The sequence below is a fragment of the Bos javanicus genome, chromosome 26, assembly GCF_032452875.1.
Source record: "Bos javanicus breed banteng chromosome 26, ARS-OSU_banteng_1.0, whole genome shotgun sequence".
Taxonomy (NCBI): Eukaryota; Metazoa; Chordata; class Mammalia; order Artiodactyla; family Bovidae; genus Bos; species Bos javanicus.
Window position 1 is genome coordinate 39,372,225 of NC_083893.1, and position 26,705 is coordinate 39,398,929.

General features: G+C 41.1%; 1 protein-coding gene across 3 annotated transcripts in view; it reads right to left on the reverse strand.

Moving 5' to 3' along the window:
- MCMBP (minichromosome maintenance complex binding protein) overlaps positions 1–26,705 on the reverse strand; it is a 39,414-nt gene that overhangs the window by 12,088 nt on the left and 621 nt on the right. For 2 of the 3 annotated variants that reach the window (XM_061403659.1, XM_061403661.1), the window contains exons 2-10: positions 11,321–11,406; positions 10,578–10,718; positions 10,417–10,458; positions 7,475–7,576; positions 6,887–7,031; positions 4,173–4,324; positions 2,665–2,765; positions 1,412–1,590; positions 948–1,071 (exon numbers count right to left, since the gene is read on the reverse strand). In XM_061403659.1, coding sequence (XP_061259643.1) covers positions 948–1,071; positions 1,412–1,590; positions 2,665–2,765; positions 4,173–4,324; positions 6,887–7,031; positions 7,475–7,576; positions 10,417–10,458; positions 10,578–10,718; positions 11,321–11,406 — 1,072 coding nt within the window. The remainder of the gene's footprint in view (positions 1–947; positions 1,072–1,411; positions 1,591–2,664; positions 2,766–4,172; positions 4,325–6,886; positions 7,032–7,474; positions 7,577–10,416; positions 10,459–10,577; positions 10,719–11,320; positions 11,407–26,705) is intronic. The other variant, XM_061403660.1, reaches the window with a different exon arrangement.

Genomic DNA, 26,705 nt, shown 5'->3' on the forward strand with positions numbered 1-26,705 from the left:
TGAGGTAGGTAATATTATTTTCATCTTACAGATGAGAGATATGAGGTGTTTAAATCGTACGCTGACACTCATACAGCCATGAAGCGGTAGGGCTGGACCTGAACACAGCCCATTCGGTCCCCGCATCCGCCCATTCCACCATTATGTACTACTGTCCCAACCCTGCCTGAGCAAAGGGTTATTAGCACAAACATGTCTACTACAGAGTTATTTAAACAGAGAAAAACTAGGGAAGCCTAACATTTAGGGGAAAGGTACAACTGTCTATAACGAAAGATACTGTACAGCCATTAAAAGGCTCAAGGAGAATTATGATGGGAGAATGTCTACTATTTATTAATGATAAAAGCAAGCTAATGATCTGTTTAGAGTATAACTGAGACCACGTAGGGAGGTATACACACACAAACAGAAAGAGCTGACATCATCAGCTACCAAGGTCTGTTAACCGACACCATCTCTAAGTGGTGAGATTGCAGGCAATTTCTGCTTTCTTCTTTATGCCCTTGGAGCTTACTGAAGGCACGCACATTACTTTGAAATCGGGAAACAAAGACCTATAGCGAGGTGAGAGGAAGAGGGGCTCACGTCCATGGACAAGTGAGGCCACCCAGCGGCCTCGCGGACTGTAGACACAGAGCCTCAGGAGGTATAAACAGGGGACTTACAGACTGCAAAAATGACAAGACAGCTTATTTTACTCATCAGCTAGGTTCTATGCCTAGTTTTAGCTCTTAAATTTAAGGAGATACAATCAAAATGCTACACGTGACCCTGAGAAAAGCTGAAAAAAGGAATATCTGAGATTAGGTGTAACAGCTGTTGCACTGAACAAATAAAAACCATCTGGGGATGAAGCCTAATGAACAAAACAAATTATCTCAGAAACCTTCCTCTTCTTTGTCCCTCTCAACAAAATACCCAACTCCCAGGAACACAGCACTTACACTGTAGAGATGAGATGTAATATAAGGTACTCAGCGGCCAAGCTGTCTCCCAGAAGGGCATGAGTGAGGAAGCCAAGCAGTTCTGCTCTGACTGGAGACAACTCGGACATGAAACCGGAAACAACTGGAGAGAGAAGGGCGACCAGATTGAGCAGACACGCCAGGCCCTCGCGTGCCTTTGGCTAAAAAGTAACTATGCAACAAAGCAGTGCACACCAGCAGACAACTGGACGGACTTCTAACACTGGCCCGTGAGTGATGCCAACTGTCAAAACAAGACAAGGGTATACCTTTTGGGAGGGGCCTCATTTTAATGAAGAGAATTAACACACAGGAAAACGGGCAAAGTGATGGTGACCGCTGGAGGAACTTTTCCTAACAGCTGAGCACCTGACCGACAGCTCCACAAAACGCAGCTCCCGCACGCCGGGTGAGTCTCTGGGCCACGAGGCGTCAGCACTTACACTTACAGGTCTTGCTCTCCTCTTTGTTAAGGCAAGCAGGCAGTAAGGGGTTGATGTGCTGCAGCTTCTGGGCCAGGACCACGTGGATTCTTGGCACTAAGGAGGCAGGAGGACTGTGCACCCTCTGTTCCTCAGCCATGTCCGTGCACTCCATCGGGTCCAGCAGCGAAGAGGCGTCCCTGCCGAGAGAAGACAGAGCTCGGTTCAGAGGCGGCAGCTGTACACACGAAAAAGTAACATCCATGTCTGAAAATGAGATGGGAACTCAAGCCGAGGACAGTTCCACCTGCACTTCTCCTGAGAGAACAGAAAATGCTCCTCGTCTTCGTAAACTGTTACATGACAGATTTCAGGCTACCTACATATGTCACATTATGATAAAGGTATACGTATGTACACGTGTGTACCAAATATAACAAAGTGATCAAAAAGAACTTCACCAGTAAGAGGACACTGCACCTCCAGAAGTGATGCACTGAGAAGAATATATCACTTTGTAGTTTTCTGCCCCAAATGCATAGCTGGAATCTAATCACAATCTAATCTGATGTGACCTAATCTGTCACATCAGATAAACCCAAACGGACAGACATCCTACAGAGTAACTGGTCTGTACTCTTCAGTGCAGCGAGTCTGCTCTGCCATGTAAGGACACAGCAGGAAGACAGCCATCTACAAGCCAGGAAATGGGCCCTCACTAAATGCTGGTGTCTCAACCTTGGTGTCTCCGTACTATGAGAAATGAATTTTCTCAGTGTCAAGGAAAGTGTCAATACATTGAAGGACAGGGGAAAAAAAAAAAAAGAAAAGAGAAGTATCAAGGCCTTGAAGGACAACTAAGAGCTGGAGACTGCTGCAGGTTAATGCAGAGAGCGATCCTATGGATCCTGGACAGAGAAAAGGACTGCCAGAAAGAACAGCGCTGAGACACTTGGAGAAGTTTGGCGTGGCCTACGGTTACTGCACTGTGTATTCACGCAAATTCCCAAACTGTGTAGCTATACTCTGATTATATATGAAATATGGACACAGCAAGTATTTAGGATATGAATACACAACTTACTCTCAAGTGTTTGCAAAAACTACACATGTATAAAAATGTATGTATATAAAAATAAGCACAAACGAATGACAAAACAGACGGAGCTGAAGTGTTAACAACCTGTAAATCTGAATGAAGCGAAAAGGGAGTTCTTTATATAACCATCCTCCAACTTTTCTCAAAGTTTGAAATTATTTCCAAATAGACTCACCTTTCATCATTATTCAGTATACTTAGCACAGGATCCACAGAGAGTATGCCATATAACTCGAGAACATCGTTTACTTTAAAACAATCCCAGTCTTCATAGACCTAACAAGAGGCCACACAAAATCACAGTTAGGACTCAATTGGCATCAAAAAAGCATTAAGATATTAGCCTTGAAGTAATAATAATCACAAAATGAACCTTACAGCATCTCCTTTATTTGATAAATGGAGACCAAGGGAGGTAAGGCTTTAACCTGAAGCCATTTTGCTGGTTAGCAAATACCAACTAAAACACAGGACTCCTGACCAATGTCTGTTTTCCCACTACTTCAGAGAAAAGCTTTTCCCAAAGGATGAACTAAAACCAGAAACATGAGTTATCTCAAAATCTATTAACTCCATTGAGAGATGGGGGAAACTGAGTATTATTAACTTTGGGCTTATTCACAAGCTATGCAGTATTAGGAGGACTGACACAGACTTCAAATGGCCATGAGGCTTCTCACAATAAAGAGCCAAACCTCCAAAGCCGTCTATCAAGATGGACATTAGAAACTGTCACAGCTGCTTACTGGGGAGACCTAAGAGAAGCACAGAAGGAAAAATGGGCTAATTCTAGTTCCTGTGCTACATAGCTGAAGTGCCATTTAACTTAAAACCATAACAACTAAGAATGGAAATTCTCACTGATCGTTTCTGAAACTTGTATCACTTGTTCTCTGCTCACGATTAAAAAACCAGAATGAGCAAAATAGGGGAACAAACTGTTAACAGATTTTCTTCTACCTTATTTTAAATCTAATTGATAAGAAAAGAAAGAATGGTGAAAATAAAGCAGAAATTAGTAACTTAGAAATGATACAGGAAGAATATAGATATCAATTTAAATTCTGTTTCACCTCTATTTGAAATATTCATTTTTTAAAAAATAAAGACAATGCTGTGGTAGATAAAATGCCCCCTCCCTGCCATACACATATCCACATCTCACTGGAATCCTTGAATATGTTACCTTACATGTAAAAGGGACTTATATAAATTAAAGGACCTTAAGATGGGGAGATTACTCTGGACTGCATGAGTGGGCTCGATCTATAATTACTCATGTCCTTAAAATTAGAGAACCTGTCCTACCTATGGCCAGAGGGAGATAAGACTATGAAAAAATGGTCAGAGGGCTGTATTACTGCTGCCCTGGAAGATGGAGGAAGGGGTCACAACCCTCTGGAAGCTGGAAAAGGCTAGAAGAGAGATTGCCCCCTGGAGTCTTCAGAGAGGAACCAGTCTTGCAGCCACTTTCATTTTATCCCCAGTGAGATTCACATTGGACTTCTGGCCTAAAGCCTCTAAGATGATAAATTTTGTTATTTTAAGCCACCTAAATTTGTAGCAATTTGTTACAGCAGCAAGAGAAAACTCGCTAACACAAATGCTAAGACTTTTCTGTTTTAATTTCTGAGACACTTGGCACATCTTTGTCAGCATCAGACCCGTCAAAGACTTTCTTACCTTCACGAGACATGCAGGACCCTTCTCTCCTGGCAATGGAAAATTCAGATCAAAAGGAGAAGAGAGGTTTAGGGAGCTCAGCTGTTGTCCAGAAGAAGCTTCAGTTTCTAAACGTTTTGGCTCGCCACACCATTGAAGACCACCAACATTCCCTAAATTCAAAGGGACAGCATTGCACATCGTCATTTTAAAGGCTTCCTGGAGATAAAGAACATTCCTAAACAGCCTTTTGCATTTGACTGAAATGATATATTTCTGAGCTTGCAAACTTCAAGTTGTTCCCATTTTAAAGGAAGTAACACACACTAGAAGCCACCTATAAAGGGAACAAAGATTACAAAGATCTGGAAGTGTGATCACCTTCCCCTACAATAAAACAGCAACAGATTCCCGCCCCTCCCCACTATCAAATCTCCTAGATGTAACTTTAAAAGTTAATATTTAATAGGGTTATTTAACATCTTTGACCCAATGAGTATATGGGTCTACAGACAATAAAAACACTTTGGTAGAATATAGTTCTTTCTACTTACTAAGCAGAATAAAACCACATAGCAATAAACTTATTTACTGAACAACTACTAACTTCCACTATGTACCAGGAATTAGACTAATTGTTGGGGCTACAAAGATCATTTAAAGATAGCCTGTACCCCTAAAGTAGTTACAATTTAGGACTGATAACTAGTTAGAATTAAAATATAGCTTGCCATACCACACTACACTGCTCAGCAATCAAAAGAATAAACTACTGATATAAACAATAACTTGGACAGAAAGGAAATTATGCCAAATGACAAAAGCTAATCTATAAGGTCTATATACTGTATCACTCCATTTATGTAACATTCATAAATGACAAAATTTAGGGATGAAGAACAAATTAGTCATTGCCAGAGGGGAGGCAGAGAGGCAGGAGAGGTAGATGTGATTCTAAAAGGGCAACAGAAGAGATCCAGGAAATGAACTGTTCTGTATTCTGACTGTGGTCGTGGTCACATGAATCTACATATGTGATCAAACTGCACAGACTAATGCACAAAAACAAGTGCGTGTAAAAATGTGAATTTTGAGTGACGTCTATGGACCAATCAATATCCGTTTCCTGGTTATGACATTCTACTATAATTATGCAAGATGTTTTAATTATATAAGATGCTGACCCACTTGAAACTGCATCAAGGATATATGGGGATCTCTCTGTATTATTTTTTTTTGGTAAGTGCATGTGAATCTACACTTATCTCCAAAACAGCTTAATATATATATAAACACAACACAGTCTGATAGATTGCCTAGAAACCAACAAACAAGGTTAAATGTTAGTCGCTCAGTTGTGTCCGACTCTTTATGACACCATGAACTATAGCCCTCAAGGCTCCTCTGTCCGTGGAATTCTCCTGGCAATAATACTGGAGTGGGTTGCCATTCCCTTCTCCAGGGGATCTTCCCAACCCAGGCATTGAACCCAGGTCTCCCATATTACAGGCAGATTCTTTACTGTTTGAAACACAAGGGAAGACACAAACAAGGTAAAACTTTACACAACTAATGCACTCAGATGTATGCAAAAGCCCCGAAGTATGACATGCAAACCAAAGGGGCAAGAAACAGAAAGAAGCATCAACAGCTTAAATGTCAAGAAAGAGAATTACCATGTGCCCTGGATTCTAATATGTATTTAGGTTACTGTTATGATGCACCATTAATTTGAATAAACATTTGGGGGTGAGTAGAGAAAAAGAAAGAATACTATTATATTTGCATATATTTGGTGTAAAACATTCCAATTTTAAAAATATGCCTTAGCTTAAAGAAATACAGTAATATGAACTTATAAAGTAGAATAATATACGGTTAAATGAAACTCAGTAATAAATCTTTGTTTACCATTGATTGCTATATTTGCTCTCTTAACCCACTCTTCAGATTAAATTAATTCATTTGTTTTACTTCCTCTGCCTTTAAGAAGTGACAGGACATAAAAGGAGAAATAAAGACAAACTTATTTACCTGCCATATGAAGGAATTCACTGCTCATAAAAACTGTGATTGGCAAATCAATAATGATATATACCAATTTTGAAATTCTCTTAGAAAATTTCAACTTTTGGCTTCCTTGTATAATCAGAATTACTTGCGTTTTAATTATATTTTAATACATAAACTACTACAAACCTACTTTAAATAGAACAAACAGAACTGTGACTATTCTAAGGGTTACTTGCTTTAAAGTTTAGGAATAAGTAATCCAGCGTACCAAAACTTCACGTTTTTCCTCCAATGTGCTTAGTCTTACTAAATTAGAGCATCATTATCCCAAAAAGAAAATAAGAAAGGATGTTTTCAGATATAAATAAGTCATTTTTAGAGTAGAGTACTATGCTTTCGTATTACTTAAAGGCCGAGATGAAAAATAAACATGAAGAAACACAAAAGCCCTTTCCTAGCTTCCCAACTTGAGACCCTTCACACCTGCCAGCAGAGCAGCCCCTTCCGAGTGACGCCTAACCGCTCAGTTACGAAGCGCAGGCTGACCAGAGCACGACTGTTACAACTCTCAGAACTGCCTATGATTCTGGTAAACCTGAAAGCACAGCTGTCCAATCACTGCCAGCCCCTAAATCTACAGCTGCTTAGAGAACTATGAATTCTGAATATGAATCCACTGCAAGAGAGCAGAAGTCTCCAGAACGCGGGATGGCACACGCTACCTGCTTGTCTGGCGCCCATATGCTGGTCTTTCTGTTTATTGGGCTGCAGATCCATATCTTCGTCATCTTCATAGCTTCTCTTGTGACGGCTGGGGGTGTAAGACGTTGAAGGGCTGACTCGAGCTTGGTTGGCATTAACATAGGCGTTAAATGAAGGGTTAAGGAAAGATTTCCATGAACCGGGGAATATCCTAAAATTATGCTACCTCTATGACTAATAAAAGACTACTACTTTGGTAGCTTGGTTAAAATAAAGATTTTTTTTTTAAAAGACGACTGATGTATACAAAAAATAAGCTACAAAGATATATTGCATAGCACAACAAATTAATACGAAGTAAAATCTACCAAAATTTTTGAATCATTATGTTGTACCTGAAATTAATACACTATTGTAAACCAACTACACCTCAATATATTAAAAAAATAAAAAAAGAAACAAGGATAAACAAATTATTTTTTCCAGCTAACTTCATTGATGTAAAAAGACTAAGCTTAAAAAAAAAAATCAATATGAATTGTGGTTTCTTCAATTAAGAAAATTATCAGGAAGCATTCAACACATGAGAAGGTTCAGATAAAGGATATTTCTTTTACCCACATAGATTCTCCAGGCACTGGAACACAATAGAATGTCTGTCTCTCCAAAGTAGTAGTTCGTGGAGAGTTTAAATCAACTTCTTGCTGAGGCTGTGATGTTCACAAAATTTATTAAAAAACTTTAAAAAATTAGCAACTGTGTTTTCAGGTTGTTTATAAAATCACAGTAAATACTTCATACTGAGTTAATTAACAAGCGACTACTAAATCTAAACTATCATTTTTGAAATGAAAACTGACTAAAATCACTTCAGACGCAATCATCAATACAGCATGTACAGCCTGAGACGGTATGTATAAGCACGGTGGGTTTTGTTTCTTTCTTTCTTTCCTTCCAGGGCCAAAGTCCCCTTTTCCTGGTACGGTGCTCTTACGACTCTTCAGCAACACAGCACCACCTCTTGCTCAGTGTGTCCAACTCTGCGACCCCATGGACTGTAGCCTGCCAGGCTCCTCCGTCCATGGGAATTCTCCAGGCAAGAATACTGGAGTGGGTTGCCATGCTCTCCTCCAGGGGATCTTCCCAACCTAAGGATCGAATGCAGGTCTCCTGCACTGCAAGTGGATTCTTTACTGTCTGAGCCACCAGGGAAGCCCAATTAATACTGCACCTTCCTTCAAATCCAAAATACACAATACCCTAGGTTACAAAATTAAATCCCTAAACACACTATTTTGTTAAATTTTTTTCAAAGACAACACTCATGGTAATCCCACTGTCTCTCTCACAGGAATGCTATCAACATTAGCCTATCAAATAGGAATTTAATGATATACTTCTTATGAGGTTGCTCTGAGATGAGATTTAAAAATCAGGTATTGTTCATTACAAAAGGCATATTCTCTGTTTCAAATCTACTTAGAAAGTCTTAAGTATAGATAGGTAGAGGACCCAAGATGTAATATTAAAAAGAAATTATTTCAAGATACTCATATTACTTTTTTTTTATGTGTGCATTTAATTATTTTTTTATTTTTTTTTAAATTTTATTTTATTTTTAAACTTTACATAATTGTTCGTATTACTTTTTTTTCTTTCTTTTTTTTTCTTCATATTACTTTTATAGTACAAAAAAAATTCCCTTACAAGTAAACAAAATCTATATTCTATCTTATAAGAGAAAAACAGAAAAGAAAGAAAGAATTCCAGAGACATCAACTGAATCTGAGATGGTATGTGTAAGCAAAGTGGCTTTTCTTTCTTTCTTTCTTTCCAGGGCCAAAGTCCCCTTTTCCTGGTATGGTGTTCTTACTTATGACTCTTCAGAAACACAGCACAAGCTCTTTGCCTTTGGGAATATTACAGATGGACACCCTCATCTATTTTATTTTCCCATTTCTAGATGTTGAGATTACTGAGTTAGAGAGACACTGCATTATTGTGTCCTAGAAGAAAACTTCTGTATTAATTTATCAGCCTAATATAACTTAGGACTCCATAAACAGGAATGCAGGAAACATTTATAAAGCTGATTCATTAGACTCAGCACAACAATGTATTACTATGTCATGGAAACACCCTTAAAAGAAAAAAAGACACTGGGAGACCTGGAGGTCATCAAAAGATTAAACGAATTCATCTTTCACGAGTCCATTACTCTAAGTAAGTGTAGGAAGTTATATTTCTTTCTCTACAGAAACTTTCCTAATTAGGGCCATTCTTCCATACAGATCAGCCTGCTGAGCTAGAATATTTATTTCAGGATTTTGTCTTCTTTCTTCTTCCCTTTCCCATTATTGATATGTAGGAGAGTTTCTATTACTTCCTTTTATCAAAGAAGGCTTAAATTTACTTTTTTCTTCCCAGGAAAAGAGGGCAGGATTTAATCAAATTTAATTAAGCACATGTAGGGGCTTCCCTGGCAGTTCAGGGGTTAGGTGTGGATTTGCTCCCTGGTCAGGGAACTAAGATCCCACATGCTGTGCAGCATGGCCAAAAGAAAAAAAAAAAAGGTATAAAAAAATTAAGCGCATGCAAAGCCTTTAAAGTAATATTCTTTCATTTTTCTTCTACTTTTCATTTTAAAAGAACTTAGGTAATTTTTAAAAGCAAGTATGTAGACATTAGGAAAAGAAAGGAAGTAACTTGTCATTTACAATATTCCACCTTCTAAGACATTTTTAGAAGATCAAAAAAAAATCATATCAGAGAAACTCAAGTAAAAGGCAAATAAACAAAACATTTCACATGACTTCTTAGAACTTATATACAAGATAAGTAAATTTATGATCCACCAAAGGAAAATAATATTCCCTGCCCAGGAAAAAATGCTCATTAAAAAGTTTTTTATAAGCCCCATGTTCCTCCCCGCGTCCCTCCGGCACCTGGCGCTTCGTAGCGCCCAAAAGCTGAGAGGGGTTAGAGGCGCCTATCACATCCTAGAGGTTGTTTATGTCGAGCTGTGGATGTTACACGCGTTGTTTGGCCAGGACAGCGAGATGCTGGCGGCCTTCTACGGGTGGTTCAGGGTCTCTTTCGTGGTCAGCACGGTCCCAGGATGCGGAGTCCTGGTCTTCATCATCGGATCGCCCCTTTACCAGTATGTGACCAAGTTCCTCATCGTAGCAATGTGTTTCCAGCTTCGGATCCGCCAAAATCAAGCCAGAGGTCGGACCAGACAGCTGCTAAATTCTACGCGGGCCTGGAGGTGCTCGGGTTAAGGCGGGGCCGACCCCGGCCCCCTAATCCAGAGGACAGGGAACGCACGGCTTGTGCGAATGCTGATCTGGAGGTCTGGAGGCTAAGGCTCCACCCAGTTCTGTGAGCACCATGAAAGATGCCGATGAGGGTAGGGGTGGGGCACCTGTTCTTAATTCTGTCCCTTTTGAGTGACTGCAAGCTCAATCTTCTAAGGAAATTTTCTATGGTTTTATAATAAGTGATTTTTGTTGGAAAAAAAAAGTTTTTTATATATTTTAAGTATACATACCCCACACTCTGCTACATCTCTATATTTTCCAAAATGAAGAACCTATGACCAAAACAAAAAATAACAGTATTATATCAACATTATCAGAATCAAAACTGCCATAGACAAAGCTAATCCTACTAATTGTGAACACTAAGTTTAACGAAAAAGGCGATACATACACGTGCTTTTGTGTTTCGGTTAACAGTTTCATACACTCCCATGTAAAATTCAGGGTCAAACATATCCTGAACCATGCAACGAAACTTCACAAAACTGTTAGGTTTCAAATAATGAAGAGGAACTTCATTCAGTGATGGTACCTTAAAGGAAAACAAACAATCAAGTCAAAATAGTCTGTGTATAAGACGTTAAGCACATACACATATATATCCAGACAAACCACTGTCCCCACCTACCCACCGCATATACAAAATCAGGCCCTATCAGGGAGCCAAATGATTTCAACGCTCAACAACACAAATGCTGAACATAAGTCCTTTCCGCGTTCTTGCAAGTTCAGTTCGTATGATGACATTTGATTATAATGTCAAAGGATGCTTTTCCTTCAGAACACTTTCCACTTAGCAGAAAGGTATTGGCTTTGTTGAGCTCATCTCTTAAAACTCGTACAAGTAATTCTTTAAAATGAAGGTAATAAAAAATCATCGAAGCTCGCACAATTACCCTTTTTTTCACGGTCAGTTACTGCCACCTACAGGTGCCAGTACAGAAGCACTTATTTGCTTGAATTTAAATTGCAAGAGAACAAAATCTTTTAATACATATGCACTTAAGGCAGAGGGCGGTACATGTTAATTTATATATTTTTAAGTTATATGTGGATCACTACTGCGAGAAACTGGAAGTCTGCCCAACCCTCGCCCACCCACCCACCTCCAGCAAACAGCATTAATAAGCTTACCCATTTAGGAGCATTATTCTCCTTCAGCTTTTCCTTAAAATATTCTATTACTTTCTTCTCCCAGTCAGGATTAACTCCATTTTGAGCTGAAAGAAAAATATACTTTTCAAAGCTGAAGGTACATTAGTTTAGGGTGCCTTATTGGAAGCGCTGCGCAAGACACCAGAAGCTGCCGGGTAGGGGGCTGGATATTACAGTCGGGGTGAGGTCGAGCCCCTGTGGGCTCTCAGGTGCTAACAGTCTCCCGAGAGCTCTTCCACAGTGAGAGATGAGGCCCCCAGACACAGCAGCACAGGAACCATCGCCTGAAAGGCACTCTGCTGCTTGAAAACATTTTAATACATATTTAAAAAACACTTTTACAATTACCCTGAAATGAAAAGAGAACATGTTCTTCTTCTACTGTTTTTTTAAATTTTTTATTTGGGAATAATTTCAAACTTCCAAAAAGTCACAATGAAAATTACAAAGAACACTTGTACCCTCGCCCCCATTTACTTTATTATTTGCTTGCTCTCTCTCTCTCTCCCACATTTTTCTCACTTGACCTTACATTACACACACATCATTTATTTTTATCTTTAAATAGTACTTGGGCTTCCCTGGTGGCTCAGCTGGTAAAGAATTTGTCTGCAATGCAGGAGACCTGGGTTTGATCCCTGAGTTGCGAAGATCCCCTGGAGAAGGGAAAGGCTACCCAACTCTCCAGTATTCTGGCCTGGAGAATTCCATGGACTGTATAGTCCAAGGGGCTGCAAAGAGTCGGATACAACTGAGCGACTTTCACTTAAATAGTACAGTGTGTTTCCTAAGAATAAGGAGATTATCTTACATAACCACGGTACTTGCTATCAATCTCAGGAAGTTTGAAATCAATACCAAACTTTTTTTTATCAAGTCTACCACGAATATTCCAACTTGTCTCCTGACCTGACACTATTGTTTATTGTACTTTTTCCACTTCAGTACAGATCCAGTTTAGGATCACATGCTGCTTTCTGCTATCTTTTTTTTTTCCTTTTAATCTTTTTTTATTCCGGAACAGTTCCTCAATCTTTATCTTTTATGACACTGATAATGAAGAATACAAACCCATTATAAAAAACAGAATGTTCCTCCCTGGGTCTGTCTGATGTCTCCTTATGCGTAGAGTGCAGTTACACGTTCCCAGTCAGAGTGCTACATAAGCGTGCGGTGTCCTTGAACGGCTGTACGTGCTTCGCTGAGACAGGAGATGTTCATCTTCTCTTCGTGCATGTTAATTTTCACCACCCAGTAAAAGTGACAGCCAAGTTCTCCACAGTAGTCACTTTCCCCCTGTCTCCTCTAGTAAGCAATCTACAGGAGATACCTCAGGACCAAACAAGTAATTTTCATGAAACTTGCCCTGCTCCCAAGATTCAGCACACCTCTTGCAATGATGATTGCAAAATAAGAGAAAGGTGTTTTTAATGTCATATTAAAGATAAGAAACCAGCTTTTAAAAAATTATGCGAACTGGCCAAGACTAAAAAGTGAATCATCAAAAAAAAACAAAAACAAAACCCCAGGAATATATATATATGCATGTTTTCATGAATTAGAACTACCTGAGTGAACTCCGGGAGTTGGTGATGGACAGGGAGGCCTGGGGTGCTGCGATTCATGGGGTCGCAAAGAGTCGGACAAGACTGAGCAACTGATCTGATCTGATCTGAACCAGACCTTTGCCAACAAAGGTCCATTTGGTCAAGGTTATGGTTTTTCCAGTGGTCATGTATGGATGTGAGAGTTGGACTGTGAAGAAAGCTGAGGACTGAAGAATTGACGCTTTTGAACTATGGTGTTGGAGAAGACTCTTAAGTCTCTTGGACTGCAAGGAGATCCAACCAGTCCATTCTAAAGGAGATCAATCCTGGGTGTTCTTTGGAAGGAATGATGCTGAAGCTGAAACTCCAATACTTTGGCCACCTCATGCGAAGAGCTGACTTATTGGAAAAGACCCTGATGCTGGGAGGGATTGGGGGCAGGAGGAGAAGGGGACAACAGAGGATGAGATGGCTGGATGGCATCACTGACTCGATGGACGTGAGTCTGGGTGAACTCTAGGAGTTGGTGATGGACAGGGAGGCCTGGCATGCTGCAATTCATGGGGTCGCAAAGAGTCGGACACGACTGAGCGACTGAACTGAACTGACCCACTGCTGGTCAATACTTCCAACAATGCATGGGTACCATATACATCACACAAGTGATATGGAAATGTGGTGTAAAGGGATTTTGTCTTTATTTGTTATGCAGCTGGTTCTGTTAGAAACACTCATAAGATCCTGCTAACACCTGCTGTAGCAGAGATTCCTAATGCTTTCACTTAACTGAGCAAAAGACAGTTATTAAAAAGCACTCGTGGAGGTGAAAGCGCCCTCAGTGATTCTGATTGCAATGAGGGTTAAATCACTGTGTGTGTATGTCAGTCATCACGTCCACTGCTTTGCAACCCCATGGACTGTAGGCCACCAGGCTCCTCTATCCATGGGATTCCCCAGACAAGAATACTAGAGTGGATTGCTATTTCCTTCTCCAGGGCATCTTCTCAATCCAGGTCTCTTGCACTGTAGATGGATTCTTTACCAACTGAGCTACAGCAATGCCCCCAAGGGTTAAATCCACTACTAGTAAACTGGTCCTCAAAGTGTGGCTTCCCAGACCAGCAGCACTAGCACCACCTGAGCAGTTGTTAGCAAGGCAGTTCTTCAGCCCATCCCAGAACTACTGAATGAGAAACTCTGGAGGTGAGGCCTAGCAATTCATACTTTAAAATACCCTCTAGGGATTCTGATGCACACTGAAATTTGAGAAGCAGTGGTCGACTAAATGCATGCCAATAAAGGATCACTGAATGGGGATGGGGGGTGGGGAGACTAGACTGGGTATTTCTGGTTCTAGTCAAAATGGATGTTTGCTACAAGCAGACATGACCGCCAACACCACTATTCTGACTGCATCTGTGTAAGAAGGTTGAATATACCACATCAGAGGCAATGAAGCTACATCAAAGAGTGACTAGGAAGCAGCAAGTTACTTCGAAGTAACTTACATGTTATGAAACGTTAAACAAAACATCTGGTATTGCTGAACAATTTAAGGACTGCAGTAGAGAATTCCAAAATTCTCAGAAGTATAGTAACTACCCATTATGTATTAAGCCTACTTTATGCCCAGCACTCTGCCAGGTGCTATCAGGATCCTTAGAATTGAAGGAACTTAGTGACTTCACTTTCACTTTTCACTTTCATGCATTGGAGAAGGAAATGGCGACCCACTCCCGTGTTCTTGCCTGGAGAATCCCAGGCACGGGGGAGCCTGGTGGGCTGCCGTCTATGGGGTCGCACAGAGTCAGACACGACTGTAGTGACTTAGCAGCAAGCAGCAGAGCTAAGACAGGGCTTCCCAGGTGGCTCAGTGGTAAAGAATCCTCCTGCCAATGCAGGAGACGTGGGTTTGATCCCTAGGTTGGGAAGATCTCCTGGAGGTGCATGCAAGCACATGACAGCTAAGATAAGCTATGAGCAGAAAAACAGGCAAAAGCAAATAGGAAAAAATAATGAAGGTCAAAATATCTCAGAGAGGGCTTCTGAAAGAGGTGGTGTTTGAGCCAGGCCTGGGAAGAGAGGCAGAATGGAACCATGTTGAGGTATGAGGGGTGGGCATATTGCAGACACAGGGCATTCTAGAGGAGGGAACAGTAATAGTAAGCCAAAGACGAGGACGGACATACCAGAAATTCAAATACGCGAGCACAAAGTGGCTGGAAAAGAACAAAGCTAACGAACAAAAGGAAGATGAGACCAAACAGATCACAGAGTTTTCAATGCCAGGCTACAGATCCACTCTCTGTTCATCAACAATTCACCTTTACATTCCCAGGCTCTAGCAAGCGCCTGGGACACAGCTACTAGAGTCAGAGAAATAAACATTAAATAGACAAAACACTGAGAAAAATAAGCTGTTTTGCAAGACTAGCACCCATTTCCCCTTTTTCTAGCAACAGTGCCTCTTCTGAGGAGGAACCACAGCACCCTCACTCTTAGCCCCGGGGCGGACCTGACGGAGGCCTCACAGAAGTTCTAATGATCAGGTTAGGGGGGCCTCAGTCAAGGACAACCCCGGGTATAAGGCTCAGCAGCTGGGTCCAACAAATCCCAGAGCTGCCTGTGGCCACAATGACAGAGGTCTGTCTGAAAACGAAGCCATCCCAGGGGAAAGTGGAGTAGAGAGCCTGATTTCTGAAGTATTTGGCTGTAGTTGAGCCAGACGTTCGCCCACTCAGGAACTGTTACCTCAAACAATGTGTTCATCTTCCTCGGTTTAAGCAGAATCGACCTGGGCCACGGGCAACCGAGAATCCTGCTGAGCACATATATATCACTATCATCTTTCTCACGAATTCCCCGCCATCTGAATGTGGGCACCCCTGCACTCTCTTGCCCTAGTTTAAGTGGTCAGAGGAACTGAGGAACAAAAGACAGACACACTTTTACGCTCTCACCAACAGCCTATGAGAGGTCCAATGCTCTGCCTCAATACTTCATCTGGTCAATCTTTTCAATACGCATCATATACCAAATTAATGTTTTTGTTTCTAGTGTGACATAGACATCAAGGCTCATTTTTTTCCAGAAAGATATCTATTTGTTCCAGCCTTATTTAAAAGACTTTCTAGCGGTAAACTGCTTTGGCAAACAGAGTAACAATTAACTGTCACACAATTACCAATGAGAAAACGTGCCACAAAACCATGGTCAAAGACGAGGAGCTTCACTCATACACTGTCAATCTTTCCTCCTATAGAATTAGCAAACTTGCATGGGTCCAAGTCCATCACTGATGAGAAACAGATGCTGTAAGTGGGGAAAGTCTTCTCGCTGGCCCTCAGCAGCAACAGATGGGATTTTTTTGCTGTGGTACTACTGTCAAACTCAACTCCTGTTTCTGTTACTGTATTCTGTTAAACTGGTAAGAGTTGTCTATCCTTATGCCAATACCATATTGTCTTAATCACTATAGACTGATATGAGTCTTAAAATTAGGTAGTGATGTTCTTCATCTTTGCTTTCAAGTTTGTCTTGATTATTCTAGATTCTCAACATTTGTAAGTAATTCTGAGGAACACTTGAAAACGACTGCTGAAATTTCTATCAGATTATATTTTGATGTTTAAATTTCAATTTGATTATATACTGCATATATAGATTTGAGGAGAACTAAGATGTAAGTCCCTTGGACTGCAGGGAGATCCAATCAGTCCATCCTAAAGGAGACTAGTCCCGGGTGTTCATTGGAAGGACTGATGCTGGAGCTGAAACTCCAATACTTTGGCCACCTTATGCAAAAGACCCTGATGCTGGGAGGGACTGCGGGCAGGAGGAGAAGGGAACGACAGAGGATGAGATGGCTGGATGGCATCACCGACTCGACGGACATGAGTTTGGGTGAACTCCCGGAGTTTGTGATGGACAGGAAGGCCTGGTATGCTGCGATTCATGGGGTTGCAAAGAGTCAGACACGACTGAGCTACTGAACTGAACTGAACTGAAGATGTAGGAAGAAACCGACCTGCTGTTGCTGACTTTGAAGACCGAAGGGGCCGCAACACAAGAAATCAGCCCAACTCTAGAAGCAGTAAAAAAGGCAAGGAGATAAGAGTATCCCCTAGAGGCTGCAGGAAGGACGGCAGACCTATGGACAACTTGACTTTATCCCAGTGACACCCACATCAGACTTCTGCCCTCCAGAACTGTAAGAGAATACATTTGTGTAACAAACGCTGGAGAGGGTGTGGAGAAAAGGGAGCCCTCTTACACTGTTGGTGGGAATGTTAAGTTGGTGTAGCCACTATGGAAAACAGGAGGTTTTTAAAAAAAAAACTAAAAATTAGAGTTGCCACATAAACCAGCAATCCCACTACTGGGCATATACTGGGACAAACCTACAGTTCAAAAAGATACAGTATCCTGTGACAAATCATATTGGAAAAGAATATTAAAAATATATATATTATGTATATAACTGAATCATTTTCCTATACAGCAGAAATTAACACAACACTGTAAACCAACCATATTACAATAAAAAAATAAATTTATGTTGTTTTAAGCAATTAAATTTGTGGTAATTATTACAGCAGAAATCGGAAATTAATAGTGTATTTTTTAAAGAACTGGTCTATTGCATCCAAGCTGTTGAATTTGTACCTAGAGCTGTTTGTGTCACTCTCTCCCTGTCTGTATTGCCCTTTCACATGTCTCCAATGGTACCTGCTCTTTCAAAACAGTACAGCAACTCTGGAACGCAGTTTGGCAGTTTCATACAGGGGCTTCCCAGGTGGCGCTAGTGATAAAGAACCCGCCTTCCAATGCAGGAGGCACAGAGACACAGGTTCAATCCCTGAGCCAGGAAGATCCTCTGGAGGAGGACATGGCAAAAAAAAAAAAAAGGATTATCTTATTATTCCCATTTTACAGATGGTAAAATCCAGGTAAAGAAAGGTTAATTGACATGCTCACCCTCAAGGTTAGGAAGTGGGAGGGGCCAAGCAGTGACCCACTACAGAAGTGCTAAGAGTGGTCTAGCCTAAGCACTAGCAATAGGAGGTACCTTTGCTGCAGAGAATCTAAAAATAATAAAACCAACTAAAATCCATTCCACTTCTACCATCACTATGAATTAACCATTCTAAACAATGTCAGTGATAAACTATTTTTCCTTTGAAAATCTTCTGCTGGTATAAATCCTAAACAACTGTTGACTACTGCTGAGTTTTAACACAGACTTCCCCAGTGGCTCAGATGGTAAAGAATCTGCCCACAACGCAGGAGACCCAAATTCGATCCCTGGGTCGGGAAGATCCCCTGGGGAAGGGAATGGCTGCCCACTCCAGTATTCTTGCCTGGAGAATTCCACAGACAGAGAAGCCTGGAGAACCTACAGTCCACAGGGCTGCAATTACTACATTTTTACTATTTACCCTTTAATAAATATCTCATTAGACACAGAAGTTTATTTGAAGAACCTCTGTTACATTTTGTGACCCCATGGACGGGCTCCTCTGTCCTTCACTATCTCCCAGAATTTGCTCAAAATTCATGTACACTGAGTTGGTGATGCTATCTAACTACCCCATCCTCTGTTATATACTTAGCTCCCAAAACAGACTCAGCCACATGCATTTGTCTGGACAGTAAATTTCTCAGTGGTACGTGTGTGCATGCCCAGTCATGGCTGACCCTTTGCGACCCCAGGGACTGTAGCCTGCCAGGCTCCTCTGCCTGTGTAAATTTTCCAGACAAGAATACTGGAGTGGGTAGCCATTTCCTTCTCCAGGGGACCTTCCCAACTGAGGGCTTAAACCTGCATCTCCTGTATTGGCAGACGGATTCTGTACCACTGAGCCACCTGGGAAGCCCTCTAAGTGATACAGAATAGTCCAAACTTGGTTAGAGCAGTGAGCATCCCCCAAGCTCTATGGTACTCTAGAGTCCTACAGGTATACGAAAGATTTTAAATAAACAAACAATAACCCAGTGACTGTAAAGATGAAGGAGAACTTGAATTACTTCAATTCTATCTTCCATGGGACAACTTGAACAACTTTTTGTGTTTAACATTTTAAGGAGTGAAACAGTATGAAGTGAGAGGTGCAGTTGGTGCAAATTTTGCTCGTAAGTGAACATTTTACTGAATTTGAATCGTATCTTAATATAGAAATATATACTTCTTAAGGGCTCGCTTCCCTGGTAGCTCACCTGGTAAAGAATCCACCTGCAATGCAGGAGACCCCGGTTGATTCCTGGGTTGCAAAGATACCCTGCAGAAGGGATACCCACTCCACCCTGGTGGCCCAGACCGTAAAGAATCTGCCTGCAATGTGGGAAACCCGGGTTCGATCCCTGGGTCAGGAAGATCCTCTGGAGGAGGGCATGGCAACCCACTCCAGTATTCTTGCTTGGACAATCCCCTCGGACAGAGGAGCCTGGTGGGCTACAGTCCATGGGGTCGCAAAGAGTCAGACATCACTGGGCAATTAAGCATAGCACATTTTCTTAAACAGCTATTTGTTTTATAGTAAAGAATGAATCAATAAAATATCAGTAACATCAGTGGAAAGATTTCTAGTTTGTGTCTTTTGTAGATGTTTCAGTTTTATCAAAATTCATGTATAATTAAACTGTTTATATAAAATATTATTATATTGAATTATAATTAAAAGACCAAAATTCAAACGATTTAGTAGGTATAAACACTATTCAGTAAATAGTTTAGCTTTTTGTCTATAGAAACGTGTTACTCTTAATATGAAAAATTCATTAATTATACAATTAATACAAGATTATTCAAATCTAAAGTGTGGTACCTGTACCAACATGAAACAATGTCGTCATAACAGAACTCACCCACCACAAAAAAATTCTAAAATAAGCAGGGTTGAGGAAGAAGTTGATAGAAGCAATGTCTAGATTGAAATATGTAATTACCTTAAACACTGCACATAGCTTCATTTCATGATTATTTCTGAAAATAATTCTATAGTATAAAGAAACGAAGTATTAAAAAATGATTAGAGCTAAATGCCCTGGGTATGGCCCTGTAGCTAAGAAGCAGTTTGGCTTTAGAATCTGAAATCTTTACTATTCTCTATTACCCAAAGAACTAAATGCACTACAGATTCAATGCAATCCCCACCATAATGCCAACTGCCTTTTTTGCAGCAATGACAGATTCTAAATTCATATGGAAATACAAGGGATTCTGAAGAGTCAAAACAATCTTTAAAAAAAAGAATGAGGACAAAGTTGGAGGACTCATGCTTCATCATTTTAAAACTTGCTACAAAGTTACAGTAATCAAGACAACACAGTACTGGCAGAAGGGTAAGCATACAGAGCAACAGAATGGAACTGAGAGTTCAGAAATAACGCTATACATCAATGGTCAACTGATACACACACAGATACACACACAGTTTAAAAAAAAAAAAGCTGCCAAACTGAATCAGTGGGGAAAGAATAGTCTTTTTTAACAAAAAGTGCTGGGGGAGCTTCCAGGATGGTGGAGGCAAGCACGTGCTCAGAAGGCAGCACAGCGAAGTTCCCTGCAGACAGAAGCTGCCCACAAGCGGCCCTACCAAACCTTGCCCTACGCTCCTTTTCATCTGCCTACTTTATGAGATGCTTCAAAATAAACGGGCAGATGTTCAAACACACATACACAAGGTGCTGTGACAACTAGATGCGCACATGCAAAAGAAGGAATTTGAATCCCGACCTCATACCATCATCCACAAAAATTACTTCAAAATGGATCCAAGACCTAAATGTAAGGAGCTAAACCTACAAAATTCTAAGAAAGAACACAGATATATATCTTTGTGACCTTGCATCAGACGATGGTTTCTTAAATATGGTACCAAAAGCATAAGCAACTAAAGGAAAAAGAAACTGGACATCATCAAAATGAAGAATCTACATCAGAAGGTGTTATCAAGAAAGCGAAAAGGCAATTTATACGACAGGTGAAAATATTTCTAAAACATGTATCTGATAAGGGTCTAATATACAGAATATATAAAGAACCCTTATAATGCAACAATACAAGCAAAACCCCAATTTAAAAATCTGCAAAAGGGAATTCCCTGGAGGTGCAGTGGTTAGGATTCTGGGCTTTCACTGCCAAGGGCATGGGTTCAATCCCTGGTCAGGGAACTAAGATTTGGGAAAAGCTGCATGGTGTGGTCAAAAAATAAAAATCTGCAAAGAATTTGAAAAGTTGTTTCTCCAAATGAGATATACAAAAGGTCTATATGCATGTGAACAGATACAATATACTATTACATTACAGTAATGCAAACTGAAATCATAATGAGGTATCACTTCACCCCCATTAGGATGGCTATTATTAAGACGCTGAAGTGGACTGGAGAAACTGGAACCCTCATACTTTGCTGGTGGAAGCATAAAATGGTGCCAATACTTTGGGGAAAGTTCTAACATGAAATTACCACATGGCCCAGCAATCACACGCAGAGGCATATACCCAAGAGAACTGAAAACATGTATTCACACAAAAACCATGTGTATTCATAGCAGCACTACTCACAACAGCCAAGTGTCCACCTATGGAGAAATGGATAAACCACACATGGCATATTCACGCTATGGAGCACTGTTTGCAGTCGCGGAAAGGAATGTAGTACTGACACACGTTACAACACGGATGAACCTTGACGACATTATGCCAAGTTAAAGAAACCAGACACAAGAGGCCAGAAGTTGCATGATCCCATTTATATGAAATGTCCAGACTGGGTAAACCATGGACAGAAGTCCTCGAGTGGTTTTAAGAGGATGGTGGATGGGGCAATCGGGAGCGACTGCTAACACATACGGGCTTCTTTCTGGGGTAACAGTAACAATGTGCTGATGGCTGCACGTTCACAATGAATAAACTGAAAACCACTGAACTGTACATTTTTAAACGGTGAATTTTATGTTATATCTCAATGCAAAAAAAAAAAAAGAACTATAATCAGAAACAGTTAAAGAAGTGGGACCCTCAGTGGGAGAAAAGCAGCACACGCTTACTCATTTTATACTGTAACACTGTTTTTTTAACCATATGCAAGTTATTATTCAATAATTTAAAAATTCATATACATACACATGTATGTATCTATACATATGCATGTGTGTGTGTGTGTCTGCTGCTGCTGCTGCTAAGTCACTTCAGTGGTGTCCGACTCTATGTGACCCCACAGACGGCAGCCCACCAGGCTCCGCCATCCCTGGGATTCTCCAGCCAAGAACACTGGAGTGGGCTGCCATTTCCTTCCATGTGTGTATATATACATGCCTTTTGCCATGGCTCGCCAATCCATTCCTCCCTGAGAACTTCCCCCAGTGGGGAGGTGTGACCCTCAATAGTTATGACCATCCATTACGTAACACTGCCCTGGCAGTGGCTGACTGGCCCCTGAGTGAACCACTGACTCCATGCTGGGCCAATCAGATCCTCTAACCCTAAAATCTGGGATTAAGATAAAGATGCTGGAACTTCTCTGGTGGTTCATCTGCTAAGACTCTGCCCTCCCCATACAGGGTGCCCAGGTTTGAACCCTGGTCAGGGAACTAGATCCCACATGCCTCAGCTGAAGACTTGCATGCCGAAACAAATACTGAAGGTCCTACATGCTGCAACTGAGAGCAGGCATAGCCAAAAAAATATTTTTTGAAAAAATAAAGATGCTAGGTCAAGCAGGTTGGAACTGACAAGCGAAACTGGGAGCCCTGGACTAGAGAAAGGTAAAGTTTGTGCGCAGAAATGAACATAGCCTAGGGGAGAAAACTGAGATGTGCTGCTTGGTTGGATTTCTGCTAGCTTTCCAATTTCACTCAGTAGTCTCCTGGGTTATCAAACCACTTGCCCTGCCTTTGGGTTCTACAGCCTTAAAATAAATTACTTTTTTTTCAATGGCCTAACAGGGGCCTGAATATTCATTGGAAGGACTGATGCTGAAGCTGAAACTCCAATACTTTGCCCACCTGATGTGAAGAACTGACTCATTTGAAAAGACCCTGATGCTGGGAAAGACTGAAGGTGGGAGGAGAAGGGTATGACAGAGGATGAGATGGCTGGATGGCATCACTGACTCATGGACATGAGTTTGAGTAAGGTTCGGGAGTCGGTGATGGACAGGGAAGCCTGGCGTGCTGCCGTCCACGGGGCTGCAGAGTTGGACACGACTGAGCGACTGAACAAGGGCCAGGTGGCAGGGAGGCTCAAGGTGGGCACAGACAAAGAGGAATGAATCACGGTGACAGCAAAGCATCAGACAGACTTTTAGGTGATTTTACTATTGCTTTAAATTCTCTAAAATGCTAGTGATAAGATACTACTCCCTTCTCTCCTCCACACATCAGTGACCTTTTTCTTCTAAGAGCTAGTCTAATTCTAGTTCTGTTAGATATGACCAAAGTGCCTTGAATATAACTGAAACTAACGATCTTGACCCAACCAACAATCTGAACATAAAGAAATCTGTTGATAAGCATTCCTACTTATTCTGAAATTAAAGCAGTTATTAATTCAAGTGAAAAAAAATTTTTTTTTAATAAAAAACAGATTGAAAGAAAAAAGTATACAAAACTTTTTTTTTTCTCTCTCTCATTTACAACGCCTGCTTCTGTTTAAGGGAAGCAAGTTGTTACAGGTTACTAATGAACAATCACTGCGGGGACCAAGCCATCAGCATTATGCACATACTCAAGCTCAATATGAGCTTCCCCGGTGGCTCAGACGGTAAAGAATGCGCCTGCAATGCAGGAGACTGGGGTTTGATCCCTGGGTTGGGAAGTTGCCCTGGAGAAGGAAACAGCAACCCACTCCAGAATCCCATGAACAGAGGAGCCTGGTGGGCTACAGTCCATGAAGTCGCAGAGTTGGACACGACTGAGCAATTAACACACACACACACACACACAGCTCAATAAAGTATTTCTAAATCTTAAGTCTATGGACCTCAATGTTCTGCATATAAAATCTTTTAGAAACTGGAATAGAAACAGAAAAAGCATTTTATGAAAGCTTACAGGGAAAAATTTACATACAAACAATCGTAATATGGCAGATACAAATTCAAAACACGCACTGGTTCACAAAGATGAATTATGATTCATATAGTTGTGATGGTGGTCACTAACACAATTTCCAAGTTTCTTATTTGAACCAAGAAAAAAGAATTAGGATTTGCATGTGAAAGTAACTCATACCTGGTATGATCATATTCTCTGAACCAATATAATGTCCACCAAGACTGTCTTTAGTTAAGTTTGTGCTGACAGTAACCACCCCAGTTTACACCATTTCTGATTGATTAATCAGTCTTTTCACTGCCTCTGCTCAACAAACATTCACAGAGCACTCTTTTTAAAAAAATCTTATTTTAGTTTTTGGCTGAGGAGCATGTGGGATCTTGGTCCCCTAACCAGGGATTGAACCTGTGCCCTGGACATTGCAACTGCGGAGCTTTAACCACTGGACCACCAGAAAATCCCTCATGGAGCATTTTCGATGTACAGGTATATTCTAGGCAAATAAAACAGATACACATCCTAAAACCCCCAGGATTAAAACATAGCCAAGGAACCCAGGAAACAAGTGATTTCAACAACATGCTTTACAAGTTAATTTTCAGGCTTCATAGGATCCTATAATTACATGCAGCAGAAGTTACCTAACTCAGGTTCCCAAAGAAGAGTAAGATTTAGCCAGGAAAACAGAAGTGGGAGAGGAAGTCGTGACCAGACAAACGGAACAGCCTATGCAGAAAGCCGAGTGGCATGGTTTAGGATCAGAGAACTGGAAGAAGGTTCAGTGTGAGGGGGAATACAGTGATGAGGTCTGAGAGCTGGGCAATGTGCCTGCCCAGTTGTGTCTGACTTTTTGCGACCCTATGGACTGCAGACCGCCAGCCTTCTTGGTCCACGGGATTTTGCCAGGAAGAATACCAGAGTGGGGTTGCCATTTCCTTCTCCAAGGGATCTTCCTGATCCCAGGATCGAACCTTCGTCTCCAGGGTCGCCTGCATCACAGGTGAATTCTTTACCACTGAGACACCAGAGCTTGGCAGGGGCGGGGCCAAAACGCCTCATAAACCACAAAAGATGAGTATTATTTTTCTCTCTGGGGGAAAAATGGATTTAAAACAATTTCCTATTAGACCAAAGAGTCTACAAGTTTAACACCTCACTTCTCACACAAACACACCTGTGATGTTGTTATTATAAAGCTATCCAATGCCATATATTCACAGTGATAGGAAAATATAGCAAAAATATGCATTATACATCAAAGCAGCTTCTACAAAAATATCATGACTATAAGACAGGATTAGTTTCTTCTCTGCAAGACACAACCTGTATGAGAATAAGACATTCTAGAGGAAAAACACATCCACAAGGTCCAGGTCACCAACAATACACAAACTTCACAAAATACTGTACAGCCAGAGTTTTATATCCAAATTACACCTATTATACTATAATGAGTTGTTTGCCTCTTAGGGTCCTACAAGCAGGAGACAAAATCTGACACAAACAGATTCAAATATATACCAAATATAAAACCATCTCATTTATCCAGCCAGACTAGGACACGGATATTTCTCATAAATTTTCTAAACATCAATTAAGCACCGAAACTTACTTACTTTTGAATGATTTTCCCTAAAAAACGTCTCTGTGTCTGCACCCTCTTAAACCTACTGTGCAATTTAATCTTCACTCCACATTTTAAGGCCATTATTTCGGAAAACAATTATGGGTTCTAGTATTCATTATGAGCATCAATTACTAGGATTTAGTAGAGAGACATACGCCCCTTTTTGAAAAGGGCCCTGGATGGATATACAGGGATTAAAAAATTTTTTTAAAACACTATATACGTAGTTTGAAATTTCTCCTTTAATAGGTTGTCAGTGTTCACTAACTACAATCTGGATGCCTACCCAGGGCTTTTCCTAATTTGCTGCCTTTAGTTTCAGCCTGGGAAACCAGAAAACTGAACAAGTTCAAATCACAAGGAAAACGAATCAAGAGTTGCTGAGTGAGCCTTTCCTGCAAGAAATGCATTTTCTGGCATCCGTTTTGGCTGCTGGGGACTACTTAGCTTCTTAATAAGAGTTCACACTAATATTCCACAAGGTCTTAAGTGAGGAAGGCCACTTTACAAGTTCAAGTTACCTCCTGACAAGTCAGGTGTTCTGATCTTACACACTGATTCCTGGTTGGGTTTGCCTCCACCACTCCTAAGTGCAAAAGACATGCGGGGTGGGGCCAAAATGCCTACTGAACGGCAACCAGACCTAAATTTTCCTTACTGTACCCTACCCGAAAAGTGTCATTAACCATGACTGCAAGTGCAATTTCCTGAGCTTGCCTGCCACATGCTAAGCTCTTTCTATGCAGGAACGCATCTGAGTTCGTTCACCATTTCTTGCAAGCTCTGGCCCAAGAGGAGATGGGGAGACGAAACAGGTTTTAAAGGTGTCCTAACGGAAAAAATCTAAGTTATCACACTAAATCTTATCTCGAAAATAGAAGATGTGTGTAATACGGGAGTTACAGCCAACTTCTGCAGCGAGCGAGCAAGCAAGAGAGCACTCCCCCCACACACCGGAAGTTTTGAAATGTCCTGCGGGCTTCCCATAGGCAAAGTGCTTTTCGCTACAGCCCATCTCTGCGGGTCCTCCCGAAAGCTTCGAGGACCCCCAACCTCAGAGTCCGGCCGCACGCGGGGCTCGGGGGCAGCCCGCGGGGCCACGAAAGGGGAAGCGAGGCCGTCAATCACGGCC